The 13,648-nt window shown below is 41.0% G+C and overlaps 1 gene segment (V, D, J or C); it reads left to right on the top strand.

The window, feature by feature from the left end:
* Positions 1-2,781: 2,781 nt before the first annotated feature.
* Positions 2,782-3,424, top strand: LOC101839661. The segment is given in 2 exon segments: positions 2,782-2,978; positions 3,102-3,424. Coding segments are annotated over 2 exon segments (372 nt in total).
* The last annotated feature ends 10,224 nt before the right edge of the window (positions 3,425-13,648 follow it).

Raw genomic sequence — 13,648 nt, 5'->3', positions numbered from 1 at the left:
TAATAGTAGGCAAGATGTCCATAAATTAAGCCATACCCTAGCAGAATATTTTCTCACCTCTTAGTAACAAGAATTGGACATTTGATATATGTATCTGCACATACTTATGCCTTACATCTATGCATTATTCTCCCTAGTGCTCTTGATCATTCAAAGGAACAACCTCAGGTTCAATTCTTTAGTTTTTGCAGCAAATGATAATTGCCAATAATATTTTTTTCATTTTTTTTTCTGTGTTCCATTTAAAGAGCCAACTCTGTCCTCATTTTAACTATCGTTCCAGCAGGGGGAGATGATGTACATGTCTGTCCCATCAAGATTGCCAGCCTTTGAAATGCCATCCAGTTACAGTAACTGTAATACTAGGTTCAAAAAAATTTTATAGTTTCTGATTTCTTTATCATTCAGCATTTTTCCCTATAGTCTCTGTCCACTACTGTGAGAGTGATCCGGCACTTTTTATATTCACAGTTATCCAGTGGGGAGTGGAGATCCTAACATCCTAACAATTCCCTGTATTGTAGATGGGGAGAAAACCCTGTCTTAGGACAACAGCCCTGAACAATGACCTTCCTCAACAGGAGGACTAATAGCATGCATGTTTCCTGTTCCATTCACCCATTGTAGTACAGTGCTGAAGTACAAGGCTGGTAAAGCTGCTGGATTGCAGATTCTTGTAACCTGAATAGAGGGTGCTGATTGCAGATTCTTGTAACCTGAATACAGGGTGCTGGTTAACATCTTAACATGTTTACATAGTTGAGAATATGAAGGCCATAGGAAGAAATTACGTCCGTATGTCAGAGCGAAGAGATTTGACATAATACAGCTCAAATGTGATGCCACTACTCTGATCTCAAAAGATCATTATATGAAGGGGATATACAGGCAAGGTGTGATATTTCAATGACTATTGATATGTCTGTTTGGGCATTTTTTTCTATCTTAAATATTAATAATGGTATGAATCTGTGGAAATGAACTCTTTCTATTTATTCAAGGAAGTTACTACCAACAGTGATATTAATTACCATTTTAATGTATTCTATGCTCGTGAGCATAATGTAATTGTTTAATTAAAATACAAATATGTTATCAACACATGAAATATATTTATATTAATGTATATAATCAGGACATGGGACATAATTTTTGTCTCTACTGTAGACTCCTTGCTGTACTTCAAAGCAAACACTATGACCACACACTTCAGAGTCACCCACGTCTTTGATTTTTCACATTAATCAATCAGTTTTATATTGTAGTCACCTACCCATTCTTTTTTAAATCATTCCTATGCCCATCAAAATATACAGGTTCTATGTGTGTGTGTGTGTGTGTGTATAATTCTAACCTAGGTAGATTTCTGTCTCCCACAGAATAATGACCTGGACATGTAAAACTCTTTCCATTCAACCCTCATGGAAAATCACACTAAATCTATTATAACCATACTACCAATGAAGACACAATCTGGACCCTACTATCACTCTAATTCCCCATGTGTACCTTCTACCTTACTTTCTTACATGCTTCTTTACCACACAGCTTGTATCCCTCTGCCTTGAATCTAAACAAATAGGCGTGTCTTCTTAAAATGGGAATATTTATTGTGTCTATAGCATAGACAATGTTAGTAACCACTGTTCATTCAAAGGTGTGAATGACACTTGTAACAGAAAATTTGTATTACTTAAAGACAATAATTTGTGTGAGAGAATAAAACTCAGATGCAATAATCGTAAATCTCTCAATTAATTGTGCATAGATATAATTCTAGCCTAATATATGGAGAGAGAGCATTTTTACATTTTATGATTACATCTGGACTTGATAGTAGTTATTTAGTAGCTGAGCTATCACACATAGAGTAAAGTAAGATTTTCTTATCTGAAAAACTGAGTTATTTATGGGAGATCCTGTCATTCATTACAAACCATATTTTTCAAAATTATTATTTTACCATTCTGGAAGTCATCATGAGCAAGAAGCTGCTTGGTGAGTTTTGGAGAACAGTCCCAAAAGATACCCTGAGTTCAGGGAACATTTTAGAAAATGGAGTAAAAAGATTGTAGAGAGCCAGAATTCCAGGGTGTTCACTCTGAGGTTGTATCTCCTATTGACATCTAGCACTATAACTGTAAGATCTCAGGAGCATGTCCAGATATGTGAGCTGAACAAGAACAATACCAATAAACATGAAAAACTGCTTGGTAGAATCTATGAAACCTCAATTCTTCACAAGGAAGTACAGACAACACAAGAAAACTCATAAAAGAAGAGATACTTCTGCCCAGGGAAGAGCAAGCCAGTTGTTTGTCCATGTCCTAATTATCAAATCTTAAAGCATGTGTACATGTAACATTATACAGATCCAATAGTGTTACTTAAATATGTGTGTGTGTGTTTGAAAATAAAAAAAATTCATGAATTTGAGAACAAGCAGGAACAGTTATTTTCAGGGTATTCTAAAGGAAAGAAAGGTAAGGGAGATATATTATACTTAAATTTCAAATATAAAGAGGAAACAAAAAGCTGCACCACAACAACATCTACAGATACTTATGAAAGGACCTGCAATCATTTGAAAACTGTACCATATGTCATAGTTCCACTGAGGGACACTGAACAGGAAATTCTATTTTGAAAATAACAGAAATGAAAATAAGGTGCAACTTATACACTGGAGCTCCTCTTTAATCTCCAAAAAGGAGTACATTTTCTAAAAATAAATGTATACTGCCTATGTTATCTGATACATAAGAGGACCACAAGCTCTTAATGAAACACTGACCTCAACAGCCTTGCAGCTGTGCCCAGCCATTGCTGATTTGCATGTGCCAGAGCACAACAGGCTGCCCTGAGGACTTCTCCATCATCAGGTCACACTCTGTGCTAGAGTCAGCCTCACACTGGTCACAGTGCAGATATGAGGGCCCCCACTCAGCTCCTGGGGTTGCTGCTGCTTTGGCTTAGAGGTAAGGAAGACATCATTGGAAATTTATTCAGCTGAGTGTTATCAGTGCTGGCTGGTCTCTGGGAATGTTGTCCTACAACAGGAATAATTATGTGGAAATTTGTTTTCCATTCTCCAATCTCAGGTGCCAAATGTGACATCCAGTTGACTCAGTCTACGGAGTTATTGTCAGCATCACTGGAAGACACTGTCACCATCACATGCCAGTCAAGTCAGAACATTTACAATGCTTTAGCATGGTATCAGCAGAAACCAGAGGAACCTCCTAAGCTCCTGATCTATAATTCAAAGAGCTTGGCAGATGGGATCCCATCGAGGTTCAGTGGTAGTGGATCTGGTACACAGTATTCTCTCAAGATCAGCAGCCTGCAGCCTGAAGATGTGGCAACTTATTTCTGTCAGCAGGCTTTTAGTACTCCACCCACAGTGATTCAAGCCATGACATAAACCACTCAATAAGCATAAGTGAGAACCGATGCTTACTAGCTGCTGACAGTGTTTCTCTTTGGCAGAATTTAAAGTCAATGTGATATTTTTGTATAGGGATCATATAATCTTTTCTAAGTCCTAAATCTCTGTCCCCTTCACAACACTTGCATCAAAATTACAGAATGCTTTTCATGACTTCCATTAAATAAACACGATTTTCTGAGTAGCAGAAAAATGGCAACAGTTAAATTTCAGGGTTTCTGTGCACCTATCCTAGTCTCTGAGTATATTGCACTCATATGGCACACAAACATGTGTGCTGGTAGAATAGCAATAGTAAACAAAAACACAAGGGAATTGTAAATATTTATAATTTTAAGGAGCTTGTATTAATACAAAATGATCCCGAGACCAGATTTTTCTCAGAATCTAGAGTCCATTTTTTTTCATGAAATTACGACTCCTAGAACACGAGTTCCTCAGCTAGTGTGTCAATTAACATATCAAATATATGGATTTTCATTTGATAGTTAGATAGTCTGTTCATTTCTGTCCTTACAGGAAGTGCAAATGTCTTATTTTTCTATTGTTTTGACAAAACATTGTGATCATTTTATATAAAAGAAAGCATTTAATTTGGAGGGTAACAGTTCTAGGTTAGTCCATGACCAATATGATGGGAAAGAATGGCAAAAGGCAGGCAGGCATTGCCCTGGAGCAGGAACATAGAACCTGTATCCTTATCTGCAAGTGTCATGAAGAGAGAGAGAGGATGGTGTTGGTATTTGAAACCTCAGAGCACACCAACCTTTAAACATCTCCTAAAACAAGGCCATGCCTCCTAAGCATTCCCAAAGAATCTGACAGTTAGGAACCAAAACGTCATATTTGTGACCTTATGGGGGAATTTTGATTTTCATTAAAAGTACAACAGCAAGTAAAATTTCTATGATACAACACTATAGGGAATGACTGAGTTAGAGTAGGGCAGATTGGGTGTAAGGATAGCTTAGCAACCTTGAACCAAACTGTGCCTGAATAACACACACATAACTTTCCAAAAAAAGCACTTGTCAAGTTGGAACTACAACTTTATGAAGCAACATGAACACCACTTTCCAAACAAAGAAATTAGGTCATTCTAACCTATGTTTCCATAGTAGACTCTAGTGCAGCAAATACATATGGAGACATATAAGGAAGGAGCTGGTTTTTATATAAATTTTGTTTAACTTAGTAACAATATTATTTTTCATAGCAATCCCAGTTTCCTCTCCCTCCCATCCTCCCATGCTGCTCAGCAACACTCCCATCCCATCCCCCATCCACTCCCCAGGGAGGGTGAATGAGGGGTCATCAGAGAGAGAGGGAGGAGTGATGAGCAAAGGGGTCTAGACTGGGCTGGTGAAACCCAGAGAAACTGCTGACCTGAACAAGGGGGAGATCTTGGATCCCAGACTGATGGCTGAGAGGCCATCATGGAACAGTTCCAGACCCCCTGAATGTCGGTGTCAGTGAGGGGACTCAGGCAATCTATGTGATTTTGGCATAGTAGATTAGTATTAATCCCTGGCACACAAATGGACTTTGGGGACCCATCCCACAATGAGGGATGCTTTTTCAATCTGGACACTTTGGGGAGGGCCTGGATCCTCCCTGGAATGAAATGATAGGCCTTACCCTCTATGGGGAATGGAGTGGGGATTGGGTGGGAGGCTAGAGGTTGATGGGGGGGAGTGGATGTGGAGGGGAGGGAGATGGAGCTGGGATTGACATGGGAAGCATGCTTGTTTCTAATTTAAATATATAATATAAAGTTTAGAAAACAGAACACATAATCAAACAAGCAAACAAAAAATCTGTCAAGTCATTTGACACAGGGCCTAGGTCCTCCCCTGTGTATCTAGGCTAAGAGAGTATTCCTTCACGGGAAATGGGCCCCCAATGACTATTCTTGCACTAGGGATACATCCTGGTTCCACTGCTAGAGGCCGCATAGACTGCTCATTGCTCCTAGCTGACAACCACGCTCAGGGGTCCTGGTTTGGAACAATATTGTTTCCCCAACTGTCAGACTGGGGTCCATGAATTCCCATTTTCTCAGGTCAGCTGTTTCTGCCAGTTTTCCAAGCATGGTCTTCACCCCTTTGTTGGTCACTCCTCAATCTCTGAAACCGGATTCCAGGAATTGGGCTCAGTGCTTAGCTATGGATCTCTACTTCTGCTTCGATCAGATCTGGATGAAGGCTTTAGAATGACATTTAAGGTAATCATTAATCTCATTATAGGGGAAGGACATTTAAGATAGTCTCTTTACTATTGCTTGGGTTCCTAGTTGGGGTCATCCTTGTGGATCTCTTTACAATTCCCTAGTGCCAGAATTCTATTCAAATCTATAATGGCTCACTCTATTGATGTGCCTCATTTTTTGCTTTACATCCATGCTATCTTTAAATTTTATTATTGATGTGTGTGTGTGGAGGTAGGGGCATGGTGTGGTGCATCTGTGGAGGTCATAGAACAACTTTGTGAAGTCAGTTCTTTCCTTCCTCCTTTAAGAGGTTGCTTTTTTAAAAATTATTTATTTATTTTTTATTCCTAAATTATTTAATTTTTACACATGTTACTCCCAATTCCCTCTCCCTCTCCCCTTTCTCTCAATCCCACAGCCCCCCACTCCATGTGCCCTCCACTTGCCAGGGATAGTAAGCCCTTCTATGGAGGGAGTATCAAAGTCTGTTATATACTCCTGGGCAGGGCCTATGCCCTCTACTGTGTGTCCAGGCTGAGAGAGCATCCCTCCATGTGTAGTGGGCTTCCAACGTCCATTTGTATGCAAGGGATATATACTGATCTACTATCAGAGGCTCTCAGTCACCAGTCTGGGGTCCATGCTTTCCCCCTTGTTCAGGTCAGCTGCCACTGTGGTTTTCATTAGGCCAGTCTTTACTCCTTTGGAAGCCACTCCCCTTTGCAACTGGGTTCCAGGAGTTCAGTTTGCTGTTTAGTTGTGGGTGTCTGACACTGCTTCCATCAGTCACTGGATGAGGGTTCTAGGATGACATATAAGTTAGTCATCACTCTCATTATAAGGGGAGAACATTTGAGGTATACTTAATGCCAGTTGGTGTCATTCTTGTAGCTCTCTGAAAATCCCACTAGTGTCATATCTCTCCTTTAATGTCTCCATCTGTTACTGTATCTCTCATCCTGTTCTCCTCTATTCTTACCCTGACAAAACATTTCTGCTCCCCCATGTCCTCCACTCTTCTCATCTTTTCCCACTCCTGTTCTTCCATCTCCCACTTAACCCTTATCCCCCCATCCTCCCAATCCCCTCAGGAGATCTCCCATTCCCTTTCACCTGGTTAGCATGCACATGTCTCTTAGGGTCCTCCCTGTTTCCCAGAATCTCTGTCAGTGGGATTGTAGGCTGGCAATCCACTGCTTCATGTCTAAAATCCATATATGAGTGAATACATACCACGTTTATCTTTTGTAACTGGGTTACCTCATTCAGGGTGGTTTCTTTGTCCCATCTATTTGCCTGTAAATTTCAAGGTTCCCTTGTTTTTTCTCCACTGAGTAGTACTCCATTGTGTAAATGTACCACATTTTCTCTATCCACTCTTCAGTTGAGGGACATCAAGGTTGCTTCCAGGTTCTGACTATTATAAATAATGCTACTATTAATATAGTTGAACAGATGTTCTTACTGTATGAATGTAAATCCTTTGCATACATGCCTAAGAGTGGAATTGCTAGATCTTATGGTAGAGTGATTCCCATTTTCCTCAGGAATCTCCATACTCATCTACAAAGTGGCTGTATAAGTTGGCACTCCCAACAGCAATGTAGGAGTGTTCCCCCTTTTCCACATCCTCTCAAGGATAAACTGTCATTGGTGATTTTGATTTTAGCCATTCTGACTGGAGTGAGATGGTATCTCAGAATTGTTTAATTTGAATTTCCCTGATGACCAAGGATTGTGAACACTTTTCAAGTGTCTCTCAGTCATTTCAGACTCCTCTATTCAGAATTTTCTATTTAGTTTAGTACCCGACTTTTTAATTGGATTATTTAGTGTTTTTGACACTAGCTTCTTGAATACTTTGTAAATATTGGAGATCAGCTCTCTGTCAGATGTGGTGACTATCTTTTCCTATTCTGTGGGCTGCCCTATAGTCTAGTTGACTGTCCTTTGCCTTGCAGAAACTTCTCAGTTTCAGGAGGTCCCATTCATTAATTGTCGATCTTAGTGTCTGTGCTACTGGTGTTATGTTCAGGAAGCTGTCTCCTGTAACAATTCCTTCAAGGATACCTCCCACTTTCTCTTCTAAGAGGTTGAGTTTGGCTGGATTTATGTTGAGGTCTTTGATCCACTTATACTTAAGTTTTGTGCTTGGTGATAGACATGGATTTATTTGCAGTCTTGCATATGTCAGCCTCCTGTTATGTCAGCACCATTTGTTGAAGATTCTTTATTTTTTCCATTGTAAAATTTTAGCTTCTTTGTCAAAGATCAGATGTTTCTATGTGTATGGGTCAATATCAGGGTGTTAAATTGATTCCATTGGTCCACCTATCTGTATTTATGCCAATACCAAGCTGTTTCCAGAACTATATCTCTATAGTAGAGCTTGAAGTCAAGGATACTGATGCCTCCTGAATTTCCTTTATTGTACAGAGTTGTTTTGGGTTTCCTGGGTCTTTTATTTTTTTTCACATAAAGTTGAGGACTGTACTTTCAAAGTCTGTGAAGAATTGTGCTGGGATTTTGATAGGGATTGCTTTGAAACTGTACATTACTTTTGGTAAGACTGCGATTTTACTATGTTGATCCTACCTATCCAATAGCATGGGAGATCTTTCCATTTTCTTGTATCTTCTTTAATTTCCTTAAAGACTCAAAGTTCATGTCATACAGGTCTTTTACCTCCTTGTTTAGAGTTACCCCAAGATATTTTATGTTTTTTGTGTCTATTATAAATGGTGATGTTTCTCTGATTTCTTTTTTGCCCTCTTTATTGTCTATACATAGTAGAACTACTGTTTTTTAAATTAATTTTGTATCCTGCTACCTTGCTGAAGGTGTTTATCATCTGTGAGAGTTCCATGGTAGAATTCTTCAGGTCACTTACATAGACTATCAAATAATCTGCAAATAATGAAAATTTGACTTCTTCCTTTCCTATTAGTATGCCCTTGATCTCCATTTGTTGTATTATTGGTCTAGCAAGAACTTCAAGTACAATATTGAACAGATTTGGAGATAGTTGACAACCTTGACTTGTTCCTGACTTTAGAGGATTTGCCTTGAGTTTCTGTCCATTTAGTTTGATGTTGGCTTTCAGTTTGCTGTATATAGCTTTTATTATGTTTAGGTATGTTTCTGTTATCACTGATCTCTCTAAGACTTTTATAATGAAGGAGTTTTGGATTTTGTCAAAGGCTTTTTCAGCGTCAAGTGAGATGATCATGTGGTGTTTCTTTTGCAGTTTGTTAATATGGTGGATTACATGGATGAGTTTAAGAGGATCCTAAAGATAGAACATGTGTTTTCAGGCTTGATTTTCAAGCTATTTTTTTAATTTAAATTAGAAACAAGCTTGCTTCACATGTCAACCACAATTCCCTCTCCCTCTTCTCCTCTCCTACACCACATTCCCTGTCCCCCACAACAAACCCCCCAACTCCCCATCCAATCTCCACTCGACTCTCCAGCAAGGGTGATGCCCTTCATGGGGCATCTCCAAATTCTGTCATATCATTCCAGTGAGGTCCTAGGTCCACCCCCATGTGTCTAGACTGAGAGAGCATCTCTCCATGTAGAATGGCCTCACAAAGTCCATTTGGATGCCAAGGATAAACACTAAAGGCCCCAAAACATTCTGAGTAATCCTTATTGACACCCATATTCAGGGGTTCTGGAACAGTCCCATGCCAACCTCTCAGCCTTCAGTCTGGTGTTCAAGAGCAACTCCTTGTGCAGGTCAGCTGTTTCTGTGGGCTTCATCCGCCCAGTCATGATCCCTTTGCTCATTTTGCATCCATCACTTAACTAGTTTCCAGGAGTTCAGTTCAGTGTTTAGCTGTGGGTGTCTGCCTCTGCTTCCATCAGTCACTGGATGGAGACTCTAGGATGGCATACAAGGTAGTTGTCAATCTCATTATCAGAGAAGGGCATTTAAGGTAACCTCTTCACTATTACATAGATTGCCAGTTGTTGTCATCCTTGCAGATCTCTGGAAATCTCATTAGTTCCTCAAACCTATAATGACTCCCTCTATTATGGTATCTTACATCCTGTTCTCTTCTATTCTTCCCCTGACTCAAGTTTCCTCCTCCCCCATGTCCTCGTCTCTGTTGTACCCTTCCCCCATGGGGGTCTGTTGACTGCTTGTTACTAGGGGCTTTTAGGAAAACATTTCTCATCCCCTCCTCACAGTAAGGCCTGCATGAAAGTTCCTGTTTATTATCTAAAAGCTAATTCCTGATTTTGGCCCACCCTTTGTTGGAGGGCCCTGGGAAAGTAGGCTTCTGACCTTGGTGTTTTTCCACCATACCTGCCTTTGGTATATAAGGCTCCACTCTTGTAATAATAAATGCCATTCTCCTTGCAAGAATGAGCTGCTGTCTGAGTGTTTATTTTCATCCTTAGCCCTTAGCCTCGGATCGATTTGAAGTATGGTAGCCCTATAGCTGCGAACATACCTGCAGCTCGCTACAGATGGAGGTCCCATCGAGATTGAAAAAGAAGAAAAACTGAATGCTGGCCAGCAAGTAAGGTAGGAGGGTGTATTTGGATAGGGATACCAAATTTAGGGTACTGAGTTAGGCCCCAGATGGTGGGTCAGCCCCCATAGATGGGTGATTTAAAAGGTTAGGCCCCAGATGGTGGGTCAGCCCCCATAGAGGGGTGATTTAAAAGGTTAGGCCCTAGAAGGTGGATCAGCCCCCATAGAGGGGTGATTTGAAAGGTTAGGCCCTAGAAGGTGGGTCAGCCCCCATAGAGGGGTGATTTAAAAGGTTAGGCCCTAGAAGGTGGGTCAGCCCCCATAGAGGGGTGATTTAAAAACTTAGGCTCTAGATGGTGGGTCAGCCCCTGTAGAGGGGTGATTTAGAGTTAGGCTCCAGCACTGACTTGACCCATTGGTGTCAAAATTGTCAGGGAATTCCTGAGAGCCCACCCCCACAGAAAGCCAGCCAGCATTCTTCTTAAGGTTAGGAGTGAGTATATTATGTATGGGTGCTGCTAGTTCCTACCCTGTTTTGGAGGACCATTTGATACAATTGTTACAATGCCAGGGCACAATTATTGGACATAAGACAGCTAAGAACTTCTTAAAAACTATACATAAAGTCAGCCCTTGGTTTTTGGTCTCTGGTGATCTTAATTCCCTTGATTGGAACCAGGTTAGCGTGGACCTACAAAGAACTTTGCATAAAGAAGGGCCAACCGCCATACCAATAGTTGTCTTTTCTCTTTGGCATCTTGTTAAGGGTGCACTTATTAGCGATAATACGGTAATGAAAGAGCAGGTCAGGAAAACTAAGGATACCTTCACAGAGACTCAAGACCTAGAGTCTACTAGATTAATTCAAGCTTCCAATGTGTCCTCTTCTGAGTCCTCTCCCCTTTCAGGGGCTGAGATGGATAAAGGCGTCCTCAAATTAAAAAACATATTTAAAAAATTCTCCCTTGAGTCATGTCCCCCTGCCTGTAGTCCTGAACTCAGTTCTCTCTGTCTTCCTTCAGCCCCTCCTTAGCTGCAGAAGGGTGGAGTGATGTTTCCAGGTATAGAGACAGTTAATCCTCAAGGCCAGAGTCAGAGAGAGCACTCCCCTCTTAACTTTAAGGATATAAAATAGTTAAAGGAGGCAGTTATGGCATATGGGCCTCATGCACCTTTCACTCTGGCCAACTTTGAATCCTTTACACCCTTAAATTGTACCCCCAGTGACTGGCAACAATTATGTCGTGCTACGCTGTCTGGGGGTAGATTATTTGATCTGGAGGGGCGAATACCAAGAACTGTGTAACCAGAAAGCACAGAGCAATGCGGCTGCCGGTTTTCCTGATAGGAATTTAGAAATGCTTACTGGCACAGGATCCTATGCAACTCTAGGCCAGCAAATTCTTTATGACCCAGCTGTTTATGCACAGATCTCAAAAGCCGCTGGCCGTGCATGGAAAGCCTTGCCTCATAAGGCTGCAGGAGACCAAGTTTCTAAGATCCTATAGGGACCATCTGAACCCTATCTGAGTTTGTGGACCCGCTCCTACGACTTGCAGGTCGTATATTTGGGGATACTGAAAATGCTATGCCTTTATTAAGACAATTAGCTTTTGAAAACGCTAACAAATACTGCAAGGATGATTTACGGCATCACAAAACCAGGAGTCTCAATGATTATATTCACATTTGAAGATATATAGATGAATATCACATTATGGTACAAGTTATCGCTGCTGCTATACAAGGACATAGAAAGGTCAGTGAGAGGCCTAGACCTAAGACATGCTTCGGATGCAAGCAAACAGGCCACTTTCAGAAAAATTGTCCTGCTAAGGACTCCATTGCACCCCCTCATTCAGAGCCAGGTCTTTGCCCCCTCTGTAGAAGAGGATATCATTGGACCAGAAACTGTTGATCTAAGACTGTTGTACAGGGCTACCCTCTGCCACCTTCAGGAAACAGGAGTCAGGGTCCTCTCCAGCATTCTTACTCCCAGGTGTACAGAGTCCTGGATATACCTGTTCCCCACCCTATCCAGGACCTTGTCAGAGGTATGCCAGGTAACACAGGGCTGGAACTCTGTTCCTCCACCAGAGCAGTTTTGACTCCTCAGATGGGACCCCAAGCTTTGCACATGGGATTCAAGGGCCCTTTACCACCAGGCTCAGTTGGGTTGATTTTAGGAAGAAGTAGAACTCTACTTAAGGAAGTCAGAGTCATTCTGGGAGTTATTGATAAAGATACAGAAGGAGAGATCAAAATAATGGTAAAAGCTGACAAGGGAGTCACTGTTATACCCCAAGGAGCTAGAATTGCTCAACTAATTTTGTTCCCTAAGTTTACAACTAATAATCCCTTCCTTAAGCCTGTAAGAGGAGAAGGAGGGTTTGGGTCTACAGAACCTATGGCTTGTTGGGTGTCCACTATGGAGTCCAGACCAATGATGATCCTAACTATTGAGGGACACTCCTATCAGGGACTCGCAGACTCTGGTTCAGACACATCCATCATTTTTCAAGCCCCAGGCTTGACTCCTACAAGAATCAGATAGCAGCTTACAGGGCATAGGCATAGCAAAGTCACCTAGTAAAAGTTCTCATCTATTAACTTGGAAAGATGATGAGGGACACTCTGGTAGGATTGCCTCGCAAGCCTATGGTGAGGAGCCGGATAGGGTTGTTACCCCTTTGTCCTGTCAACAAATAAAATGGCTACAAAATAATAATTATAACTGGGCCTTTTTTCTCTCTGCTACCCAGAGTTATTTTGTTAATCACTACCCATTCAATAATTTGATTTCCTTTTTTAAAACGCATCCTTTAATTTTCCCAAAAATTGTAGTCTCTCAGCCTATTTCTAAGGGGCAAGTGGTTTTCACAGATAGTTCCTCTAAAGATACAGCTGTAGTCGTGTCTTATCCGATCATTAAGATAGCCAGAATTCCTACAACTTTTGCCCAAATGGCCGAAGTTTCAGCCTTGGCCTTAGCTCTACAACTCTCCTTCATGGAAGAAAATCAAATGGCTGACAGGTATGCTCAAATTGGTGTGGTTTTACAAGGGCTCACTAAAGCACTATCCTTACATTAGCACTTTCATCTCAGTGCAGGGTTTTTGAGCTTTCATACTGGGATTACCTAAAAACAGGCTGTTCTAATAGTCAAGGATTGCCCTTTTTGTGCATAATTTCTTCCTCTGCCTCACTTGGGGGTTATTCCTAGAGGACTTTTGCCTAAATTACAGTTTGTCCATGTTTCTGTAGATTCCTTTTCCCACCTGATATTCACCTCTGCCCACTCTGGTGAAAAAGTAAAAGATGTTAAGAGCCACTGTTTACAGGCTTTTGCTTACATGGGGGTTCCAAAGCAAATTAAGACCGATAATGGCCCCACTTATGTCAGCAGAGATTTCAATCATTTTTGTCTAAATTTTTATATCTCCCCCAAAACTGGAATTGCTTACAACCCTCAAGAACGAGCTATTGTGGAATGTGCTCATCGCAC

The sequence above is a fragment of the Mesocricetus auratus genome, unplaced genomic scaffold (assembly GCF_017639785.1).
Source record: "Mesocricetus auratus isolate SY011 unplaced genomic scaffold, BCM_Maur_2.0 Super-Scaffold_100676, whole genome shotgun sequence".
NCBI lineage: Eukaryota > Metazoa > Chordata > Mammalia > Rodentia > Cricetidae > Mesocricetus > Mesocricetus auratus.
This window is presented reverse-complemented; position numbering and strand designations above follow the sequence as displayed.